This window comes from Mesoplodon bidens (assembly GCF_964165515.1).
Source record: "Mesoplodon bidens genome assembly, chromosome: 11".
Lineage (NCBI taxonomy): Eukaryota > Metazoa > Chordata > Mammalia > Artiodactyla > Ziphiidae > Mesoplodon > Mesoplodon bidens.
Genome location: NC_138167.1, coordinates 11,638,610 through 11,661,785, shown reverse-complemented (window position 1 = coordinate 11,661,785; position 23,176 = coordinate 11,638,610). Strand labels below are relative to the sequence as shown.

The following is a 23,176-nucleotide window of genomic DNA, read 5'->3' as shown; positions in this document are numbered from 1 at the left end:
AGATATTGTGGAAACAGCTCCAGTCTACGTCCTGGTGCATGAGGATTCTAGTCCTGGCTCTGCCACTGACTAGCTGTATGACCTTAAAGAAAGCGTTTTCATTTTCTCTGCTCCAATTTGCTGAGCTGTGAAATGGAAGGGGCCAAGTTTCATGATCTCCACAATCCAGTCTAGATATAAAATTTTGTTCTTTTCTATATACATGTTAAAGTAGCCCTAAGTTAAAAGTGGAAATGTTTTCTTCAGGTGAATAGTAGACCACTAGCACTACTAATTTTAGCTCCTGTTATGAATGCTCTGTTTTTCAAGCTCAATCCAGATATTCAGATACTGCTGGACAGAGAGGACAATTTTACTAAAGATGTCTTTATTTTCATTCCAGCAGACCAACTTCCTGATAATATTCCATTCTTAAAAAAATTTTTTAAGTTAATCTTAGAACACTCTATTCATCTATTAATTAGAGGCATGGTCTTTAGACAGGGATGGTTACTTTTTATTCTGTTTCACGTGTTGACATTTTTCCAAATATTTCTTGCAATAATTTGAATAATACCTACTATCTCTCTCTTTCCATATATATATAAATTACTGCCCAAAAGCCATATTACAGAATTATAAAATTTTCTGTTTGTTTAACTGCTTACAAGTTCAACTAAAGTTCACTAAAACACACCATGATATATATTTCCTTTTGTAAATCAGCTTAAGAGTTAGTCTTACATTAAATGTACTCTAATTGTATTCTTTATAAGCTATAAGAATAAGATGAACCTTTATCTTAATACTTTTAAAACACAGTACTCATACACAAATATCTACTGAAATACTCTACATGGTTTATACTGTAGTGTGAGCCTATATAATTAGTTTTCCATGGATAGATAGTGGTGGAAATTAATTATATATTTACAAGCTCCTTCCCTGGTTGATTTGTTGCGAGGTACTCTTACTGTCAAAAAGTAATTTGCTCACGGTTTCTGATATTTGATGTAAAGTATAATTGATATTATTTTAGTTCCATCTCCTATGTTAAATCTTCTCATTTGATGTGATTTGCTCCATTTTCCTAATAGCAATTACTTGGCGAGCTGTCAGAGGTAACCCACATTTGTTCCCTCAAGGCACTTCTTTTTAATGTAATTTTTTGGATTCAATCTCTGGACTTAACACCCTCCAAACGTTCCAGCTGTGCCTAGTTTTCACTGCAGAGTGCCAAAGAGACTAAATTTAGAGGAAAAAATATGTAGATTCCATTTTTAAGAACAGTTCAATTTTACTGGCTTTGTTAGGCTTGCTTGCATAAATTCCCTTCTGAAGCAGTATCTTGCATGAATCAGGAGCTTACCTACACATCTCTTTCTTTAATCCTTGAGGATTTCTACTCAGCTTTAGTGGCTAAAGAAAAGTGACTCATTTGGACTTAATTATCAACAGAAAAGTACGTTTTCCACAGGGTCTAGTAATTCTGACTTCTTTCAGAAAAAGCAAAAAAACAAAGAGATTTTGTTTTAAGCAGAACTTTATATTTGCGAGAGATAAAAGGCAAGAGTTAGGAAGTGACAGTGATCGTACAAAAGTACAGCCACACCAAGGCGACCCATCATCCCAGTTTGCTCACAGCTGGGGGGTTTGGAGGGATGTGGGACTCTTGGTTCTGACACTCGGAGAGTCCCAGGCAAACTGGGAACAGTCGGTTAAGATTTCTTTTTGGATTTGGAGATTCAGCACCCTTCGTTCAGCAGAAGAAAGTTTGGGGTGGACTTCTGCTCTCCAAGACTTGCCATCAGTCGAGGGGCCATCAGTTCTCTACCTTCAGCCTGATATAACCAAGAGACAGTAATAGCAAAGGGAGAAGGGCAGTAACTGGGTGGTAAGTAAAAGGGAGTAAAAGGGAGAAGGTAGCAGGGGACAGAGCAAAGTGATTTCACGAGCCAGTCCTGATTCTCTTTCCTCCACATGGAGGATGACATCAGTTTCCATGGAAAAGCCACCTTGGTTTCTGTTTCAGAACAGGTTATAATGATTTGAGGAAGGCCCTTCCCCCACCTTTTCATTCCAGGGGTTGGAAGCATGGGGCAGGAAGGAGGACCAAGAAAAAGGGGAAAATATGCAAGTAAATAAAATTATGACCTAATTCATGAAAAATTTTCCTATGGTTTCTCTGTATATTATATGAATATTTAAGTCTGTAGTTCTCATAGGTTATACTGATAAAGTTGCATCATATAGCAATGACAGATGGGTGAAACAAGGCACAGAAGATTTGGCGAGCCTGTCTGCAGGCCTGATTGTGACAATACCACAGGTTTTCAGTTTTTCACAGTATTATTTGATGGCTAGCAAAACACTAGCTGTTCTTGTTTTTCTGAAAGCAAAAAATGTGCATCATATCATGGAATGCAGAGCTGATAGCATTTTTTGTTTTGTTTAAGCTTTAAAAGCAGTAATTTAAACTCTGACACTTTTGAAATCCTAATGTGAGAATTCACTAACTCTTCGTGAAATTATGTGCCGAGGACATTCTTGTTAAGGGTACATTGCATATACATTGATGACTTTGGTGTGTGCTAAGTATTACATTTTGGTGATGTTTGCTGTATTTTGATTGCTTGAAATATTTTATTGGCCCAAATATAGGAACATTGTTTTGTGGATGATAATAATAATAATATAATACACTCGATTATTGAATATATTAGAAATGTTTCCAGGCCTTGAATTGCAGAGGGGTCAGCAATATCTGTTTCTCTCCCATCTAACTCCATGGCTTGCTCTGTGAATTTAACCCCTACTCATCCCCTTCCTCTTTGCTTCTCTCCTTCTCCCTCCCATCCCCCTCCAAGAAATAGCAGCACATAAACTCTTCTTTCAGTCCTTCTCCCATCCTTGCTTCGTACCCTCCCACCTTCCCTACCCACTGGCGGGTGAGCGGTGGCTTTTAAAGAGACAGCAGAGAACCAGGGCTGCTCCCCCCTCTGGTTTCCACAGGTGTTACTACTCATTTGCTGTGAAGGTGCCTTTGAGGGTGGTGTGTTGTTTTTTAGGCAAGAATTACAAAGTGATGTGTGTGCGTGGTGTGTATTTTGATGTTTTTGATCTCTGTGGAAATTGGGAAGGCCTCTTTTAAAATCAATATGACCTTATATTTGGGCCAATTTAGAAATTAAATGTAAATACTCTTCTAGCCAAAGGACCAGATTACCAAAAGGCCTGCTTTTTGTATTTCATCTACTAATCCTGAATTTTAGAATAATTAAAATTGTGCCAGTGCAGTAACTAAACTTTACCTAAATTATAAGTCACTGCTCTGTGTCTTTGATTCTATACAAAAATTTTGCCTTTTGAGAATTTGGAACTTATTTTATTTCTGTTATTAAGATTATTTTGTTTAAAGTTTTAACTGTTGTGTGTAGTTTAATAGGGAAGATGCACAAATAATATTTTACAATAGCCGAAATCATGGTTAAAAAATTACTGAAAGTTATTGTATATTCTACCTTTTTTTTTAATACAAATCCCCCTGTGGACTTTTTTCCTAATAATATGCTTTTGAGGTGTAGTCATAAACATTTTTTACGTAGTTAGGGGGTTGCTTTATTCCCATAATAAAAAATCCAGAGGGAGGCACATACCAGGTAGTTTCACATAATGAAAAGTCCAGGATCCTCTTAACTTTTTCTTTTTCTAAGAATTTTTCTCTTTAACTTTATTTACATGTTGTATTATGTAGACAAATTTCCTAATTTTTAATCACTTTTTATTTCTAGGTCACACCTAGATAACTTGGTCACAATTCATTATTTTTGTTTTTATTTATTTATTTATTTTTATTAACTTTTTATTTTATATTGGAGTACAGTTGATTAGCAATGTTGTGTTAGTTTCAGGTGTACATCAAAATGATTCAGTTATACATATACATGTATCTATTCTTTTTCCAGTTCTTTGACATTGTCATAGAACAATTTCATAGTCATAAACATTTAATTAAAGACCATACCATTACCCTCACCACATTCCTATTTTAACAAGGAAACTTTCTAAATTTAATAAATTAGCATTAAGATGATGGCAGAAAGGGATATGGCTTGAAAAAATTAACAATACTTTTAAATTACTTGTTTATTTTAAAGCATACTCCTTTTATCTACTGAAATATTACCCCTCTTCTTAACAAATTACTTGGAAACAGAATTAAACACTTTTGAATATAATATACATTTAAAATAGGGAGTAACTAATGTTTCTGTTATTGATATTTAGGCTTCTAGTGCAGTTAGAAGTTCTTATTAACGGAAACTATAAAATAATCAGAAATCTTTTGACCTACTCTGATCTTGTGTGATTCCAGGTTCAAATTTAGTTTTCTTGACATTTATTACTATTATCAGTACTAATGTTTGCTATTGGTGTATCCTTTTTGATTGTGAACAAATGCGTAGAATATTTAAAAAATAATTTTAAATAATTATCACATCAGGTAGGATTGGAGGGCTGTGCATGTCTGTCTATACATACATATATATGTATGTATATATATTAACACACACAGATTTGCTATGGATTTGCAAGGAAGTTTACAAATAAATAGCCAACAGGGTCCTGTCAAAGTATAAGTTGTTTTCCTAGCCTAGGTTTATATTTTCACATTTCCAAATTAATGATTTGTCTTTTTATAGAAACAAAGGATGGAGTATGGTCCAAGAGCAACGGACATTCCCTCTGCTCCATCGCCTCCTCCAACACCAGCTCCTGTTCCTGTTCCCCTCCCACCTTCTGCTTCAGCACCTGTTCCTGTGTCAAAGGTCCCAGCAAATGTAACCCGTCAGAACAGCAGCTCCAGTGACAGTGGTGGCAGTATTGTGCGAGATAGCCAACGACAAAAACAAGTTCCTGTTGACCGTAAGTTTCCTAGGGAGGCAAAAAATATACAGTTTCTCCTGGGAATTAAAAGCACTCTAAGTAAAAATTGTTTATTATTGTTTCTGCTGGTAATAAATATTATTAAATATACATAATAGTCCTTGCACGGTACTTCATAGATTGCAGAGATTTTCACCTCATCTCTCATCCTCCAAGTAATTCTGAGAAACAGGAAGTTCTGTCTACTCTCTAATATGTGTATTTCTACATAGTCCAATATATTGTGGAGATTGAATACAGACTCCGGAGCCAGACGTGCTTGAGTTTGTATAGTGAAATATCACTTGCTGGCCATGAGACTGTCAAGAATTTAATGATCCTCTGTATGCTTTAATATCTGAAAAAGGAGGGGATAGTGATATCTACTTCATAGGATAATTGTGAGGATTTCATGAAATAATGCATATAAAGCATTTAGACCAGTCGTTCTCAGCCAGGGGTGATTTTACCCCCTTCCCCTGGGGACATTTGGTATTTATCTGGAGACATATTTTGATCACAGTTGGGTAGATGCTACTGGCATCTATTATAATAGGTAGAAGTTAGGGATGTAGTTAGCAACATCCTAAGATGAACGGGACAGCTTCCCTCTCCCCCGCCCACACACACACAACAGAATCATCTGACCCAAAATATCGATGGTACTGAGGCTGAAAAAGCCTGATTGATTTTAACCAATATGACACATTATAAGCAGTTAGTAAATATTTACTCTTATCGTCATCAGTATCACCATCATAGTTTTCCTGCTTCTCTTCCTGGTATTTGCCATATATATATATATATATATATATATATATATATATATATATAGAGAGAGAGAGAGAGAGAGAGAGAGAGAGAGAGAGAGAGAGAGAGAGAGTGTGTCTATATACACACACAATCACACTAGCTTAATATAGTCAACCTGCCAATAGCACTTTCAAATTTGCCCTCCAAATTCAGAATTTTAGACTTCAACTTCATACTTTCATAAATTGAAGTTTTATTTTTCATGCGAGTGGTTAAATCTGAAAACCAGATTTAAATAAGTTAAAACAAAAGACCCTATGGCCAACTTCGGATTATCCTTGTTAGTACTTGGGAACAGCAGGGTGGATAATTTGAAAACTGAAGATAATTCTAAGATAACTTTTATTTTGTTTTATCTTGTAGCATATGGCTTGTCTGTTTAGTCTTCAAATTATGTTTTTTAAAGTATTATAAAATTACTTTGCTTTATCGATACTTGATACATAAAAATTCTTGGAAGACTAGAGCCAGGAAGATATTTCCTTAATATTATAAAAGTATATAAAGTGTATGTGTGTGTAAAGGATATTTTTCATTTTCTCAAATGGCTTCTCCTAGGGCTCAGTTCTGGGTTCTTTTCTCATATAAACATACTTTTACTGTAGCTGATGACTCTTATTTTCATTTCTTTCAATACTGTTTATACTGTTGGAAAAGGAGTGACTTGAAAATTTGTCTTCATATCAAATCTCATCTCTGACATCCAGATACAAGTTTTTTTATTTTTTATTTTATTTTTTAAAATACATCTTTATTGGAGTTTAATTGCTTCACAATACTGTGTTAGTTTCTGTTGCACAACAAAGAAAATCAGCCATATGCATACACATGTCTCCATATCCCCTCCCTCTTGAGCCTCCCTCCCATCCTCCCTATCCCACCCCTCTAGGTCATCGCAAAGCACAGAGCTGATCTCCCTGTGCTGTGCTGCTGCTTCCCACCAACCAACTATTTTACATTCGGTCGTGTATGTATGTCCATGCTACTCTCTCTTCGCCCCAGCTTCACCCTCCCACCCCATGTCATCAAGTCCATTCTCTATATCTACCTCTTTATTCCTGCCCTGCAACTAGGTTCATCTGTACCATTTTTTTTTTTAGAGTCCATATATATGTGTTAGCATATGGTATTTGTTTTTCTCTTTCTGACTTACTTCACTCTGTATGACAGACTCTAAGTCCATCCACCTCACTACAAATAACTCAATTTCATCTCTTTTTTATGGCTGAGTAATATTCCATTGTATATATGTGCAACATCTTCATCCATTCATCTGTCAATGGACATCTAGGTTGGTTCCATGTCCTGGCTATTGTAAATAGTGCTGCACTGAACATTGTGGTATGTCTCTTTTTGAATTATGGTTTTCTCAGGCTATATGCCCAGTAGTGGGATTGCTGGGTTGTATGGTAGTTCTATTTTTAGTTTTTAAAGGAACCTCCATACTGTTTTCCATAGTGGTTGTATCAATTTACATTCCCACCAACAGTGTAGGAGTGTTCCCTTTTCACCACACCCTTTCCGGCATTTATTGTTTCTAGCTTTTTTGATAATGGCCATTCTGACTGGCGTGAGGTGATACCTCATTGTAGCTTTGATTTGCATTTCTCTAATAATTAGTGATGTTGAGCATCTTTTCATGTGCCTCTTGGCCATCTGTAGGTCTCCCTTGGTGAAACGTCTATTTAGGTCTTCCGCCCATTTTTTAACTGGATTTTTTTTTAGATATTGAGCTCCATGAGCTGTTTGTATATTTTGGAGATCAATCCTTTGTCTGTTGTTTCACTTGCAAATATTTTCTCCCATTCTGAGGGTTGTCTTTTTGTCTTATTTATGGTTTACTTTGCTGTGCAAAAGCTTTTAAGTTTAATTAAGTCCCATTTATTTATTTTTGTTTTTATTTCCATTACTCTAGGAGTTGGGTCAAAAAAGATCTTGCTGTGGTTTATGTCAGAGTGTTTTTCGTTTGTTTTCCTCTAGAAGTTTTATAGTGTCTGGTCATACATTTAAGTCTTTAATCCATTTGGAGTTTATTTTTGTGTATGGTGTTAGGTAGTGTTCTAATTTCATTCTTTTACATGTAGCTGTCCAGTTTTCCGAACACCACTTATTGAAGAGGCTGTCTTTTCTCCATTGTATGTTCTTGCCTCCTTTCTCATAAATTAGGTGCCCATATGTGTGTGGGCTAATCTCTGGGCATTCTATCCTGTATCACTGATCTATATTCCTGTTTTTGTGCCAGTACCATTCTGTCTTGATTACTGTAGCTTTGTAGTATAGTTTGAAGTTGGGGAGCCTGATTCTTCCAACTCCGTTTTTCTTTCTCAAGATTGCTTTGGCTATTTGGGTTCTTTTGTGTTTCCATACAAACTGTAAGATTTTTTGTTCTAATTCTGTGAAGAATGCCATTGGTAGTCTGATAGGGATTGCATTGAATCTGTAGATTGCTTTGGGTAGTATAGTCATTTTCACAATATTGATTCTTCCAATCCAAGAACGTGGTATATTTCTCCATCTGTTTATGTCATCTTTGATTTCTTTCATCAGTATTCTGTAGTTTTCTGAGTACAAGTCTTTCACCTCCTTAGGCAGGTTTATTCCTAGGTATTTTATTCTTTTTGTTGCAACAGTAAATGGGAGTATTTCCTTAATTTCTCTTTCTGATTTTTCATTGTTGGTGTATAGGAATGCCATGGATTTCTATGCATTAATTTTGTATCCTGCAACCTTACCAAATTCACTGATTAGTTCTACTAGTTTTCTAGTGGCATCTTTAGGATTTTCTATGTATAGTATCATGTCATCTGCAAACAGTGACAGTTTTACTTCTTCATTTCCAATTTGTATTCCTTTTATTTCTTTTTCTTCTATGATTGCTCTGGCTAGGACTTCCAAAACTATGTTGAATAAGAGTGGCGAGAGTGGACATCCTTGTCTTTTTCCTGAACCTAGTAGAAATGCTTTCAGTTTTTCACCATTGAGAATGATGCTCACTGTGGGTTTGTCATATATGGCCTTTACTATGTTGAGGTAGGTTCCCTCTATGCCCATTTTCTGGAGAGTTTTTGTCATAAATCAGTGCTGAATTTTGTCAAAAGCTTTTTCTGCATCTATTGAGGTGATCATATGGTTTTTATTCCCTAATTTGTTAATGTAGTGTATCACACTGAATGATTTGCCTATTTTGAAGAATCCTTGCATCCCTGGGATAAATCCCACTTGATCATGGTGTTTGATCCTTTTATTGTGCTGTTGGATTTTGTTTGCTAGTATTTTGTTGAGGATTTTTGCATATGTGTTCATCAGTGATATTGGTCTATGATTTTCTTTTTTGTGATATCTTTTTTCTGGTTTTGGTATCAGGGTGATGGTGCCTTCGTAGAATGAGTTTGGGAGTGTTCCTTCCTCTGCAATTTTTTGGAAGAGTTTGAGAAGGATAGGTGTTAGCTCTTCTCTAAGTGTTTGATAGAATTCACCTGTGAAGCCATCTGGACCTGGACTTTTGTTTGTTGGAAGATTTTTAATTACGGTTTCAATTTCATTACTTGTGATAGGTCCGTTTATATTTCTAATTCTTCCTGGTTCAGTCTTGGAGAATTGTACCTTTCCAAGAATTTGTCCACTTCTTCGTGGTTGTCCATTTTATTGGCATATAGTTGTTTGTAATAGTCCCTTATAATCCTTTGTATTTCTGCAGTGTCAGTTGTGATTTCTCCATTTTCATTTCTAATTTTATTGATTTGCATCCTCTCCCTTTTTTTCTTGATGAATCTGGCTGAGGGTTTATCAATTTTGTTTATCTTCTCAAAGAACTAGCTTTTAGTTTTATTGATCTTTGCTATTGTTTTCTTCATTTCTATTTCATTTCTTTCTGCTCTGATCTTTATGATTTCTTTCCTTCTACAGAATTTGGGTTTTCTTTTTTCTTCTTTCTCTAGTTGTTTTAAGTGTAGGGTTAGATTGTTTATTTGAGGTTTTTCTTGTTTCTTGAGGTGAGATTGAATTGCTATAACCTTTCCTCTTGGAACTGCTTTTGCTGTGTCCCATAGGTTTTGGGTTGGCATGTTTTCATTGTCATTTGTTTCTATGTATATTTTGATTTCTTCAGTGATCTCTTGGTTATTTAGTAGCACACTGTTTAGCATCCATGTGTTTGTATTTTTGCAGGGTTTTTTTCCTGTAATTGATTTCCAATCTCATATCATTGTGGTCAGAAAAGATGCTTGATATGATTTCAATATTCTTAAATTTACTGAGGCTTGGTTTGTGACCCAAGATGTGATCTATCCTGGAGATGTTCCGTGCGCACTTGAGAAGAAAGTGTATTCTGCCACTCTGGGTGGAATGTTCTATAAATATCAATTAAATCTATCTGGTCTGTTGTGTCATTTAAAGCTTGTGTTTCCATATTTATTTTCTGTTTGGATGATCTGTCCATTGGTGTAAGTGGGATATTAAAGTCCCCTACTCTTATTGTGTTACTGTCGATTTCTCCTTTCATGGTTGTTAGCATTTGCCTTATGTATTGTGGTGGTCCTATGTTGGGTGCATAAACATTTATAATTGTTATATCTTCTTGGATTGATCCTTTGATTATTATGTAGTGTCCCTCCTTATCTCTTGTTACAGTCTTTATTTTAAAGTCTATTTTATCTGATACAAGTATTGCTACTCCAGCTTTCTTTTGATTTCCATTTGCATGGAATATCTTTTTCCATCCCTTCACTTTCAGTCTGTATGTGTCCCTAGGTCTGAAGTGGGTCTCTTGTAGACAGCATACACATAGGTCTTGTTTTTGTATCCATTCAGCCAGTCTGTGTCTTCTGGTTGGGGCATTTACATTCAGGGTTACTACTGATATGTATGTTCCTATTACCATTTTCTTAATTGTTTTGGGTTTGTTTTTGTGGGTCTTTTTCTTCTCTGTGTTTCCCGCTTAGAGAAGTTTCTTTAGCATTTGTTGTTAAGCTGGTTTGGTGGTGCTGAATTCTCTTAGCTTTTGTTTGTCTGAAAAGCTTTTGACTTCTCCATGGAATCTGAATGAGATCCTTGCTGGGTAGAGTAATCTTGGTTATAGGTTTTTCTCTTTCATCGCTTTAAGTATATCCTGCCACTCCCTCTTGCCTGCAGAGTTTCCGCTGAAAAGTCAGCTGACAACCTTATGGGGATTCCTTTGTATGTTATTTTTTGTTTTTCCCTTGCTGCTTTTAATATTTTTTCTTTGAATTTAATTTTTGTTAGTTTGATTGATATGTGTCTTGGTGTGTTTTTCCTAGGGTTTATCCTGTATGGGACTCTCCATGCTTCCTGGACTTGGGTGACTATTTCCTTTCCCATGTTAGAGAAGTTTTTGACTATAATCTCTTCAAATATTTTCTCAGACAATTTCTTTTTCTCTTCTTCCTCTGGAACCCCTATAATTTGAATGTTGGTGTGTTTAGTGTTGTCCCAGAGGTCTCTGAGACTGTCTTCAATTCTTTTCATTCTTTTTTCTTTATTCTGCTCCTTGGCAGTTATTTCGACCATTTTGTCTTGCAACTCACTTACTTATTCTTCTGCCTCTGTTATTCTGTTATTGATTCTTTCTAGTGTATTTTTCATTTCAGTTACTGTGTTGTTCATCTCTGTTTGTTCTTTAGTTCTTCAAGATCTTTGTTAAACATTTCTTGTATTTGGTCAATTCATGCTTCCATTCTATTTCCAAGATTCTGGATCATCTTATCTATCATTACTCTGAATTCTTTTTCAGGTAGATTACCTATTTCCTCTTCATTTATTTGGTCTTGTAGGTTTTTACCTTGCTCCATCATCTGTGACATATTTTTTTTGCCATCTCATTTTTTTTTTTATGTGTATGATTGTATTCCTGTTTTACTGGTCGTTTGGCCTGAGGCTTCCAACACTGGAGTTTGTAGGTTATTGGGTTGAGCTGAGTCTTGGTGCTGAGATGAGGAACTCTGTGAGACCTCACTCCGATGAATATTCCCTGGGGTCTGAGGTTCTCTGTTAGTCCAGTGGTTCAGACTTGGAGCTCCCACTGCAGGAGCTCCCCCTAACCCCAGGCTCGCAAATCAAGATCCTGCAAGCCACGTGGGGTGGTAAAAAAAAAAAAGAGAGAGAGAGAAAAAAATAAAAAAGTAAAAAATAAAATCAGACTAGGAAACTAACAGATATGTTAGAAAGAATGTAAAAATAAAAATATAGATGAATCAACAACCAGAATGTACATCAGTCCAACAATAGTAAAAAAGAGGAGGAGGGAAAGGAAAACAAAGGGGGAGGATGGAAAGACCTTGGCTGTGGAGGGCGGGGCCTAAGCAAGGGTGAGGTTTTGTTGGTGGGTGGGGCCAATGCTCAGGACCCACAGGGCTGGAAAAGGCCCTGAGGGCTGTTGGGGGTGGGGATTAGGCTCAAGGAACAGAAGGGGCCCAGGCGTGCCCCCCACCCCAGTCTCAGAGGGTGGGGGACCTCACCTGGGAGCCTAGTAGGCTTCCTGGGCTCGAGTGGGTGGGGCAAATGCCCTCCTCTCCTCTGCTGCTCCTCCGGTGTGGGTTCTGGGAGGGTCTCTCCCGCCTGCCTCTCCTGATCTCCCTGGCCTCCCTCCTATGCCCCCAAGGACCCACGTGGCCTGGAGGGGGATTTGGAGGGCGAGGGATTGGCCTGGGAGCTCAGCAGGCTCCCAGTGCCCGACTGTGCAGGGCAATCACCCTCCACTTCTCTCCCACTGCTCCCTGAGGACTCCTCCCACCTGCCTCTCCTGTTCTCCCCTTGGCCTCTTTCCTATGCCCCCAAGGACCCACGTGACCTGGAAAGGGCAGGGGACTAGGCTGGGAGCTCAGCAGGCCTCCTGTGCCCGAGTCCAGATACAAGTTTTGAACTATTAACTATAAGCTGAGATTGGAACTTAAGATTCAAGTTCTCATCTCAGTAAATCATAGCCCTAACTCTTCAGTTGTGGTCACTCTTGATTTAAAAAAAATTAAAAAGAAGACACTGAAACTATTACTATTTAATTGTTCTAGAAATTCTGGTTAAATGCAATAAGCACAAACCTACTTTTATACATTACTTTCTCAGCTGAAGTATAGCCAATTTAAATTACCTTCTTATCCATATCTTGACCTTACCAAAGAACTAATGGAAAACTGAAGTTTTGGAAAAATGATTAGCTCTTTCTGTGTGGCAAAAACAACTATGCCTGTGCATGTGTGTGTATGAGAGTGTGTGTGCATAAATAGAATTGGCAACTAAATTTTAAAATATTTTTGTGTATTTTTTGAAAAGATGTTTTTATTTTTTTCAGACACGAAAGACATAGTTTTAAGATGAGAAAGTTCTGTAAATGTTTTTATTGATTTCCCTAAGGAAAATTTTCCTCTCAGAAACTTTCTTCATTCTTCCCACAAGTTTATAACATCTCCCTTCTTTGTTACGTCAGCGCGGTAATCTTTGACACAGTGGCACTCTTTTTCCAGGCCTGGGATCAGGGTTCATAGGCATCCAGGCCCAGTTTTGGAACAGTCTGTGGGCTGGGACAGTTTGTTCTTTGTCCTAGTCTAAGAAACTAATAATAACCTAATGGGAAAGAGGCATGGTTAGAATACTTCAAAGATAGAGAACCCTCCTGATAATTGTGACTCATCATTTTCAAGTCTGTTTTTCATAAGTCAAAGGGTGACACTGGTATGTAAAACATAAACATATGTCCCCAAATTTACACATGTACTTGTTTCCTTAAACTAATAAAATTTTGCATTTACTTATGTAATGTTCCTTTTAAAGATAGCTCAGAAGTATAGTTTGACATTAAATATAGTCCCTTTTGTAAAACAAATATTTTCTTGATAGCTTTCTTTCTTGAGCACTTTTTTGAAGATCATTTCTACTGAATGAATATTGGGGCTTCTCAACAGTCTTTTTAGAACCAAATAGACATGCTTCTTTATTGGTAACCAGGTCTCTTTCAAAATATACCTTTTGTGGTATTTGCATTCTCTGCTTATGGCCTAGACTTCTGGTAAGAATAAAATGGAAGGAGCTGTAAATTGAATACTCACCCATAAAAATGTTACCAAATAGCTATGAACAAGGAAAAAAAGTCAACAGGCCTATTTTTTAAATGTCACAAGTAGCAAGAACCCGGTTCCTTTTCTGAAGTGTTTACTGCGTTTATTCAAACTAGCTGCTTGGAGTCCTGTGTCATATAAGCTATTCAGTTTGACTTGTCATAAGATTCAAAAAGGTTCTCTTCATCACTTTTGAAGATATCAATGCTTCAGTTGTTTTGCATGTCTTCCATTTCCTTTGAAATGGTAGTCCTTTTATATGAGTTTAATCTTTGGTAATCAGAAGTGTTGTTTTAGAAGGAGGTGTAAAGTTAGTCTGGTGTGTTGTTATGTGCTAGAACATTGCAAATGGAAACCAAAGCCAGGAACACATTAGAAGAGGTTTTTATATTCCCTGGAAAGAGGTTATGCTGCGGACTGGAAATGATCGCACAGTGGCTAAGTCAACAGATAAGGAGATAACTATTTTAGTGTGGTGATACTTTTTCTTTTGTATTTCTTTGAGATGTACTCCTATGTTGTATGGCAGTGTGACTGCATTGTACTGATTTAAAAGAGTTAACTAATGAAATGCATGTCCTGTATTACTTAAATGTAACAATCACTAATATTCCCTCTTACTCTCGTTAGCCCCCTCATCCTCCCTCCTTTCCTCCCTTGCCTTCTCTTATTTCTCTTTCTTTTGACTTCTTTCTTTTTCAAAAGGTTTCCTGAGTCCTTGAGGCATTAAAAAAAATTAGGCTGAAATAACACTATTTGATTATTTCACACTTTCATTTATTTCCCAGGGGCACCAAACACTTTCTAAAAATACTTTCCCTGAAAAAAAAATCAGAACAATGGTCACAAAAGCTTCCTTAGTGACCAGGTCACGGTCACTTGCCAAGTTAGTTAATTGGATTACTATATCAGTTCTTTGCACTTAATTCTTGAAGGTGATATACAAATAATGTATCTGTGTGTGTGTGTGTGTGTGTGTGTGTGTCTGACTCACATTTTAAATGCTTCACTTTATCTGTTATATTGAGAAGAGGATGAAGAGTGAAGAGTGGGGTCATGGAGAGTAGAAGCAGAGAGACCTGTAAATAGGCTGGTGGCTCAGATCAGGCTGCTAATAGAAAAAAGTGGAGTGAAGTGATTGGGGTGTGTGGTGTATTCTAGTGGTAGGACCAACAGGATTTGCCGACGGATTGGATATAATCGAGGGCAAAGGGGAGTCAGGCATACCTACATGGTATTTCGTTGGGGGAACTGGAAAAATAGAATTACCAAGTTGGGAAGTCTAGCATAAATGTAAGCTTCAGGAAGATGAGTAATTCAGATTTGAACATGTTATGTTTGAGATAGCTAATAGACATCCAATGAATATATCAAATAGACAATTGATGTATATTGGTCTAGAGTCCTGAGGACCAGTCTGGACTAGAGAAATAATTTGGGTAGTCATCAGCTTTTAAATGGCATTTAAAACCAGGAGACCAGGCACAACAATCATTGATGGAGTGAGTCCAGACAGAGAAGAGGTCCAAGGACTGTGTCCTGGAGAGTTGGGGAGATGAGATGAGCATCTGAGAAAAGGATGCTGAGGAGAGGCCAGTAAGACAGGAGGAAAATCAGAGAGTGTGGTGTCCTGAAGGCCATAAGAAGAAAGTGTTTCAAGGAGGGAGCGCCTTCTTCAAATGTTATTGATAGATTAAATGAGGAAACGACTGGGAATCAACCATTGGAGTTTAGCAAAATGGCATGGAGGGATGGGGCCAAAAGCCTATTCGCAGCGAATTTAAGAGGAAATTGGAGAATTGGGAATTGGAGTCACCTGGTATAGACAGCTTCTCATGGAGTTTTGCTAAAAGGGGAGCAGAGAAATGGGCAGTAGCTGGCAGGGGATGTGGGGTTAAGAAAGGGCTTATTTAAACATGAGAGAAATAAAATAGTAGCATGCTTGTAAGCAGATGAAATGATTCAGTAAAAGAGGAAAACTGATAACATGGGAGAAGCAGGGGGGAAATTACTGTCAAAGTATTCAAACAGACAGAGGACATGGAGTCTAGTGCACACGTAGAGGGGCTGGCCTGAGGAGAGTGGAAACAGTTCATCTATAATGTAATAGACGGAAGGCTGGCAGAGTGTACAGGGAAAGTGCTGGTGGTAAGGAGAGCTGCTAGGGGAACTTAGGGAGGTTTTCTTTTAACTTCTTTATTTTACTCAGAAATTATGCAAGTGAGATCATCAGCTCAGGGAGAGGACTGAGGACTGGGAACTGGAGGTTTGCAGAAGGAAGAAGATAGGAAATACTTGTCTGACCATGGACACTTATACGGTCCCAGGCAGGATTTCTCAACCTGAGCCCTGTGGACGTTTGGGGCTAGATAATTCTCTGATGTAGCAATGTGACCTGTGTGCATTGAGAATGTTTTGTGCATCCCGGGCCTCTACCCACTGCATGACTGTAGCTTCCTTCCCCCTTGCCCCCTGTTTGTGACATCCCAAAGTATCTCTAGCCATTGCCAGATGTACCCTGTGGTTAAAATTTCCCCCAGTTGAAAGCCACTGGCCTCAGGAAATGTAGTATGAATGTCACAGAGCATTAACAGCCCAGTGGAGGTTCATGATCATGAATTTAACGTGAGCTCACTCAACATTGTTGTGTTCTATTCGGTGTGCAGGTGCAGCACAGAATAAACAGAAAGTGAGATTTAACAAGGGTGGGGGGCTTGCCAGATGAATACAATGAAGAAAGAAGAGACAGGGAGTGATTTTAATAATTGATCACAGAGTTTATACTTGGTGGGGATGAAAGGAAAGATGGTAGGAGTACTAGATCATAAGTCCTGTTGGGGTCAAAGGATTCTTGGCATTGGGGTTCTAGAGAGAGCAACAACTGTTAGGGCTTTCAAAACTAACCTCCTCTGTGTTGGTATCTAGGAAGGAAATCTCAGATGGAGGAAGTGCAGGATGAACTCATCCACAGACTGACCATTGGTCGGAGCGCCGCCCAGAAGAAGTTCCACGTGCCACGGCAGAATGTGCCAGTTGTCAATATCACTTATGACTCCACCCCAGAGGACGTGAAGACATGGTTGCAGTCAAAGGGGTTCAACCCTGTGTAAGTCTCTCTGGGGATACTTTACAGTTCTGTGTGTATAACTTGCAGTGTTTTCAATTTGATCACTAAGATGTCACAAGTGACTCTTAGAAAATGTGAGAACCCGAACTGCATCTGTTTCCATGCTCAGGAAATGACTCTAGCCATTTATAGCTAAAAAAAAAAAAAAAAAAAAAAATGGGAGGAAGCAGAAATAACTATCATTTGATGGCACCCCATTTTCTAGATGGTGGTGTCTGTTCATCATTGGTCCCTCAAGCAGTCTCTTGGCAGCTTTGAGGCTGGTGGCTGTCTTTCTCCCTCAGAGGGTCACACAGGATAGGACTGTAGTCTTACCTAGACTCCCCAGACCACAGAGGACATAGAGCAGAACCTTTTCTCCTGCTGCAGCATAGAGATCCCAGGCAAAGAAAAAATAGGTGACGTTACTTATTGTAGGTTATAATCTAATAGAGCTTTCCTTTAGGAAAACCACAGTGAAGTTTCTATTTGTCTATAATTAAAAACTTGTAAACGTTTTCTTGTGTATTTGGTAAACATATTTGAATATATGTATTTGAACTATTTGACTAATACATATTCAAGAGCACTTGACACATTATAAACTCACCCAGTGTGACTGAAAAAATGAGGTACACTGGTTAGTCAATTGCCTGGCTACTAGAAAGTTATCCATTCCTTCTATGAAACACCAAATTTCAAGAAATTGCCAATACACAGTAAAGATAATAAACCCAGTTGACTCTTTTTTGACACTTCATGATCAATGATCTTATATAGCCTCAGGGTCATTATCATGACCATCCCCTGTCATTGCCCTAAGCACTCTAGTACCATTTATGAGTTCCAGTGTATGGAACACCTAGAGAAGAGAGGTTGTAACAGGACCAGAATCTTTCTTTTGTTTTATCCAGACAGTATTTTATTTATTTATTTATTTATTTTTAATTATTATTATTATTATTATTATTATTATTATTATTATTATTTTTTGCGGTACACGGGCCTCTCACTGTTGTGGCCTCTCCTGTTGTGGAGCACAGGCTCCGGATGCGCAGGCTCAGCAGCCATGGCTCACGGGCCCAGCCGCTCCGCGGCGTGTGGGATCTTCCCGGACCGGGGCACGAACCCGTGTCCCCTGCATCGGCAGGCGGACTCTCAACCACTGCGCCACCAGGGAAGCCCTATTTTTAATTAATTTTTATTGAAGTATAGTTGATTTACAATGTTCTGATAATTTCTGCTATACAGCAAAGTAGCTCATTTATACACCTGTATGCATTCTTTTTTATGTTCTTTTCCATTATGGTTCAGCCCAGGATATTGTCTGTAGTTCCCTGTGTTATACAGTAGGACCTTGTTGTTTATCCATCCTCTATATAATAGTTTGCATCTGCTCACCCCAAACTCCCAGTCCATCCCTCCCCCTTGGCAACCACAAATCCAGACAGTATTTTTAATGCTCTATTTCCCTCTTTTCCTTCTTTTGTTTTTTCAGAACTGTCAATAGTCTTGGAGTATTAAATGGTGCACAACTTTTCTCTCTCAATAAAGATGAACTGAGAACCGTCTGCCCTGAAGGGGCCAGAGTCTTTAGCCAAATTACTGTACAGAAAGCTGCATTAGAGGTATGACTTCTCAACCTAAGGTGGTGTTTTTCTGCATTAGTCAAGAGTATGGACTGCAATTTGAAAGCTCTGGAAACAATATTTATGTCCATATAGGTCGCTTTCTTTGCCTTTCATGCAGAGCTGAATTCAACTTGATTCAGCTTTAGTAATCTGTCACTGGGGACCATTAGCGACCATTTTCAGGGAGATTAATTTGTTATAAGTGCTCCTATAACATGAAGCTTGAGCTTCATATACTTTTGGATATCTAATGAAAAGCCTAATGTTCTCATTTTACATGCACTACTTCTGTAGGAATTTTATTTACTCATTTACTTCGGGTGAGTAAATGACTTAAGAGGCCAGAACTCTTTTACCTGTCCTTTATATTTAGTTTGGAGATTCTAGCAGGTTAGAGGTTATAAAGTCTTAAAACAGTGGCTGTGTGCCTTAGGCCTGCTTATACATATAAATAATCAGAGGGAAAATATTAGGTAGGGATCGTTGAAAACAGCGGGCCCTGAAGAGTAATTCTTTAGTTATAGTTGTTTCTATGAAAGAAAAAGAGTAAATGTTTTCTAGATTGGATATACTTAAGGTTTCAATATCCTACTCTAATTAACGTGGGCTGTGTAAGGGTAGTAGTTTCTAACTGTTACATCTCACAGCTCTTAATAGCTTTCATGAAAATTAAACTTAGACTCCAATGAAAGGGTATATAGGCTTTGGCGTGAAATCAATACGTAATTATCTCTAGCAGGTTTATTGTATAAATTCAACAGTTAAATAACTCAGTAAAATAGCTTCGTGCATACAACCCTGTAACCATTCTCACTTAGGAGAAATTATATTTCCCTTTGAAATTTTTCCTACGACATTCATCTTGGTTGATTCTATATCAGGCTTTTTGTATATTGAATGTAAGTCAGAATTATATCTTTTCTGAGGCAGTTTTGGTACCATTATACCTTCTAATTTTGTTGAGAATGTATAAATTCCTCCTTAAGGGTTATAATAGAAAGTTCCATATTCCTAACATTTCTGAATTCCTTCAGTCCAGACTCCCTATCACTGTCATTTCCCCTGACTTCCCATGTCATCCTGGCCTATTGCTCCTGTTCCTCTGGATGTGAATTAAGGCAGAGACTTCCTACCTGAGGTTCTTCGTCTTCCCCAGGCACCTTCCCATCATGCCCTTCTCTTGCATCTAGTTCATGGTTCATATTACTCACCTGTGTTGCCAGAGATTTCTGTAGATGAGAGAGGAATAAGGAGCGTGCATAGGGATTGTAGGTCAGGTTTGGAAAGGACAAAAGCCAACAAGATGTCAGAAGGTCAGAACCCTTTGGTATGAGGAAATGTGGTGTCTTGTGAGCCCAGTCTTTGGGCCTGATTTAGAATCCCCTAAGGTAGATAGATGAGTATCTTACTTGACCTAAAGGACATTCTTTGATAATTTACCATCTTTTTGTTCTTCTTATACGATCTCTTCTTCCCCCAGGGAATCTAGAGCATTCCACATGCATTACTGATTTATCTTTAACAGGTTCAAGTGAAAGCCATGGTGAATGAATTGCCTTCAGACAGTATTAGTGAAAATGTGATGTTAGTAAAGTCTAGAATCCTCACTTATATGAAGAGCAGCCTTCAGTTTTCCCCTTAGAGACATGAGAAGAAAAACACAAAGAACTTTTAGCCTAAGCCATTTCATTACATGATTTGCAGCCTCACAAACCAGTAACCATCTTGTCTGAACCATGTTTGTTTTTCAGGATAACAACGGCAGCTCTGAGTTGCAAGAAATCATGCGAAGACGACAGGAAAAAATCAGTGCTGCTGCTAGCGATTCAGGAGTGGAATCTTTTGATGAGGGAAGCAGTCACTAAGTAGTTTTTAAACTCCATTATTCTTGGCATTATTCCAACGTGCTTTGTTTTAAGAAGCCATGAAGGGAATGTCAGATTCTTATTTCTTGGTATACAGAATTTATCGCCATAAAGAAACAATGAAAACATGAGTAAGCAGAGAACTTGCTCCTGGGCCCGTGATTTTTATTAAAATGAAAAAATGTTAAACAGAACTTCTCACCTTGGGAATATTTTGCCTACTTTACCAAGGTGAGGTTTCCGTTATTGGATTAATTATTTCATCCCCATCTCAATGCCTAAGCAGACTTTTTTTTTTTTTTTTTGACAGCGGTGAGTTTATTTATTGCAACAAAACAGAGATATTGCCCATGATTCAAAATCTAAACAATTTCAGTTTTGCCTGTGACTATGGTAGGTATCATCCAGGGTGTAGCTGACTTTAGGCTAGCCCCTGCTTACTTAGGTCTCTTCTTCAACATACTCAATAATAGGATGTTTAGATTTATTTAAAGTTCTTAATGCCAACAGTTTTTTAAAAAGATTAAAACATTTAATGAACTGTAAAATACAACAAGGCCTTGGACATACAAATAGAAACCTTTGGAGCATTCCCGAGACATTTTATCTGTCGTGGCTCTGTTGATCACAATTCCTTGTATAGCTTGTATTTTGATTCAGTTTATATTCTGCTTATTATCTATACTGTGTTCTTATATATGAGAAAGCACAAGTGTAAAAGAGGTCATATACATTCAAAATCTGTCACAGGAAATAGCCTGCATTGGTGTGTGTTACAGTATTCTGCTTAAGGAAGGCCTCAGTTCTGAATATTGATATAAGTAGTTAAGAGCAAATTGGGGTCATTTTATGAGTTTATCTGTGTCAAGTTTTTCTGGTAATAAGAAATAATATACACATACTTTAATCCTGTGAAAGATTCTAGGTAGAGAAAAGAAAGAGACTTAACCTTCAACAAATGTTATTTTTGAAAACATGATTTTTGTCATTAAATGTTATATTATTTCACATATATAAAACAGATGTTATGTAAGAATGTTGTATATTTTAACATAAATCCATTTAGAGAGATTATCTAGATTCATTAATTTTCATAGTGCCTTTTTCACATGAGTCAGCTGGAAAGTCTACAATAAACAGTATTTGCCGTACATTAATAAATGGCTTCTGTCTCGTTGGCAAAAGGGACCTTTGGTGTGTAGAGTGGGGATCAGGGTTGCATGGAATGGGAAAAACAGAGGCCCACGCTCTTCTTTTTTTTTTTTTTTTAACTGATTTCCAGTGGAGTTCTGAGTGGGTAGAAACTTCTCTAGAATACTTTCTTCAGTTGTTTCTCTTCTTTCCACCTCTCCTATTTCATCATCTTTTCTTTTACCATCTAGTAAAAACAAACTTACACACCATTTGTGATTACAGAGTGCTTCCACATAAACGCTTTGTTAGAGATCTACAATAATCTGTGAGTTGTATTTTATAGATGAGGAGGCTTAGCGTCCTAAAGGCTAACTTTCCCCAAATCATGAGGGATATGAGAATCTCTTGTCTTCCATTTCTCAGTCTCTCCATAATGTCGTCCCTTGGACAAAGTGAGGCAAAAAAGAGAATAATAATTATTGTAGATCCTTCCCATTTCATAAGCACTGAGGCACATTTATAACTTAGCCCTTATTGAAACTCTCTGAGAATGTAGGTATAAGACAAAAGAAATTAGCATGGAAAAGTTAAAATAACCTGTGTGTAATATAGCATATCTGACATGAAAAGAATTGGTATCATTTATAAGTATGTCTTTATGCTATAAAATTCCAAAGGAAAATATCACCAAGGTAGTAATTGCAGGAAGTAGTTACCTCCCTCTGGAATGTGGAGACCAAGAGAAGACTTGGGATTAATGGGATTTAAAAGCTTGAGGGAGAGTTTGGATCCAGACATCTGAGGAGTTAGGCCACTGGGATGAGAAGTTTGGAGGAAAGACGCCACAACTGGTAAACCTCGGAGAAGGGGGCACAGCCTAACTGGTGCTGTTGCCTCGGGAATTCAGAAAAGAATTCAGCGGAAGAAATAGTTCAGCAAATCCATGGAGCAGGGACAGTGAATTTTCTTTTCAGTTATTGTATTTTATCAGTTCTAGAATTTACATTTAGTTCTTTTATATAGCATCCATTTCTCTGCTGAGACTTTCTGTCTGCTCACTCACTAAAAGAATATTTCCCTTTAATTCTTTGAGCAGCTTTCCTTTTTTCCCATAACAAAGAAAGGCTGCTTTATAATCTACCTGCTAAACCCAACATTTGGGCCATCTCAGGCTCAGTTTCTATTGATTGCTTTTTTCTCCCCCACTATGGGTCCTATTTTCCTATTTCTTTGCATGTGTAGTAGTTTTTTATTATATATACTTGACATTGTAAATGACATGTTTTAGATATTTTAGAATATGTTATCTTCCTTGGAAGAATGTTTATTCTTATTCCAGCAATCAGCTGTGTATTGGCTGATCACTTTGAGCTTGTATAGCTTTGGTTTTATGCTTTGCTAGGGTGAATTATGGCAAGTTCAGTGTGTTTTACAAGATCTTCTAATTTGATGGGACTCGATCTACAAACTATCTCTTCTCTGAAAATCTTGTCAGGACTTGATTTCAGGCTTTGTCTGTAGCTATCGAGAGTAGTTTTCAGGGCTTCCCTGGCGGCGCAGTGGTTGAGAGTCCGTCTGCCGATGCAGGGGACACGGGTTCGTGCCCCGGTCCGGGAAGATCCCACATGCCGCGGAGGGGCTGGGCCCATGAGCCAG

General features: G+C 37.7%; 1 protein-coding gene across 5 annotated transcripts in view; it reads left to right on the top strand.

The window, feature by feature from the left end:
- EPS8 (EGFR pathway substrate 8, signaling adaptor) overlaps positions 1 to 21,549 on the top strand; it is a 189,797-nt gene extending 168,248 nt beyond the window's left edge. For all 5 annotated transcript variants that reach the window (XM_081247974.1, XM_081247970.1, XM_081247971.1 and 2 more), the window contains 4 exons: positions 4,683 to 4,905; positions 16,710 to 16,890; positions 18,389 to 18,518; positions 20,273 to 21,549. In XM_081247974.1, coding sequence (XP_081104100.1) covers positions 4,683 to 4,905; positions 16,710 to 16,890; positions 18,389 to 18,518; positions 20,273 to 20,386 — 648 coding nt within the window. In that variant the 3' untranslated portion in view covers positions 20,387 to 21,549. The remainder of the gene's footprint in view (positions 1 to 4,682; positions 4,906 to 16,709; positions 16,891 to 18,388; positions 18,519 to 20,272) is intronic.
- Positions 21,550 to 23,176: the final 1,627 nt, after the last annotated feature.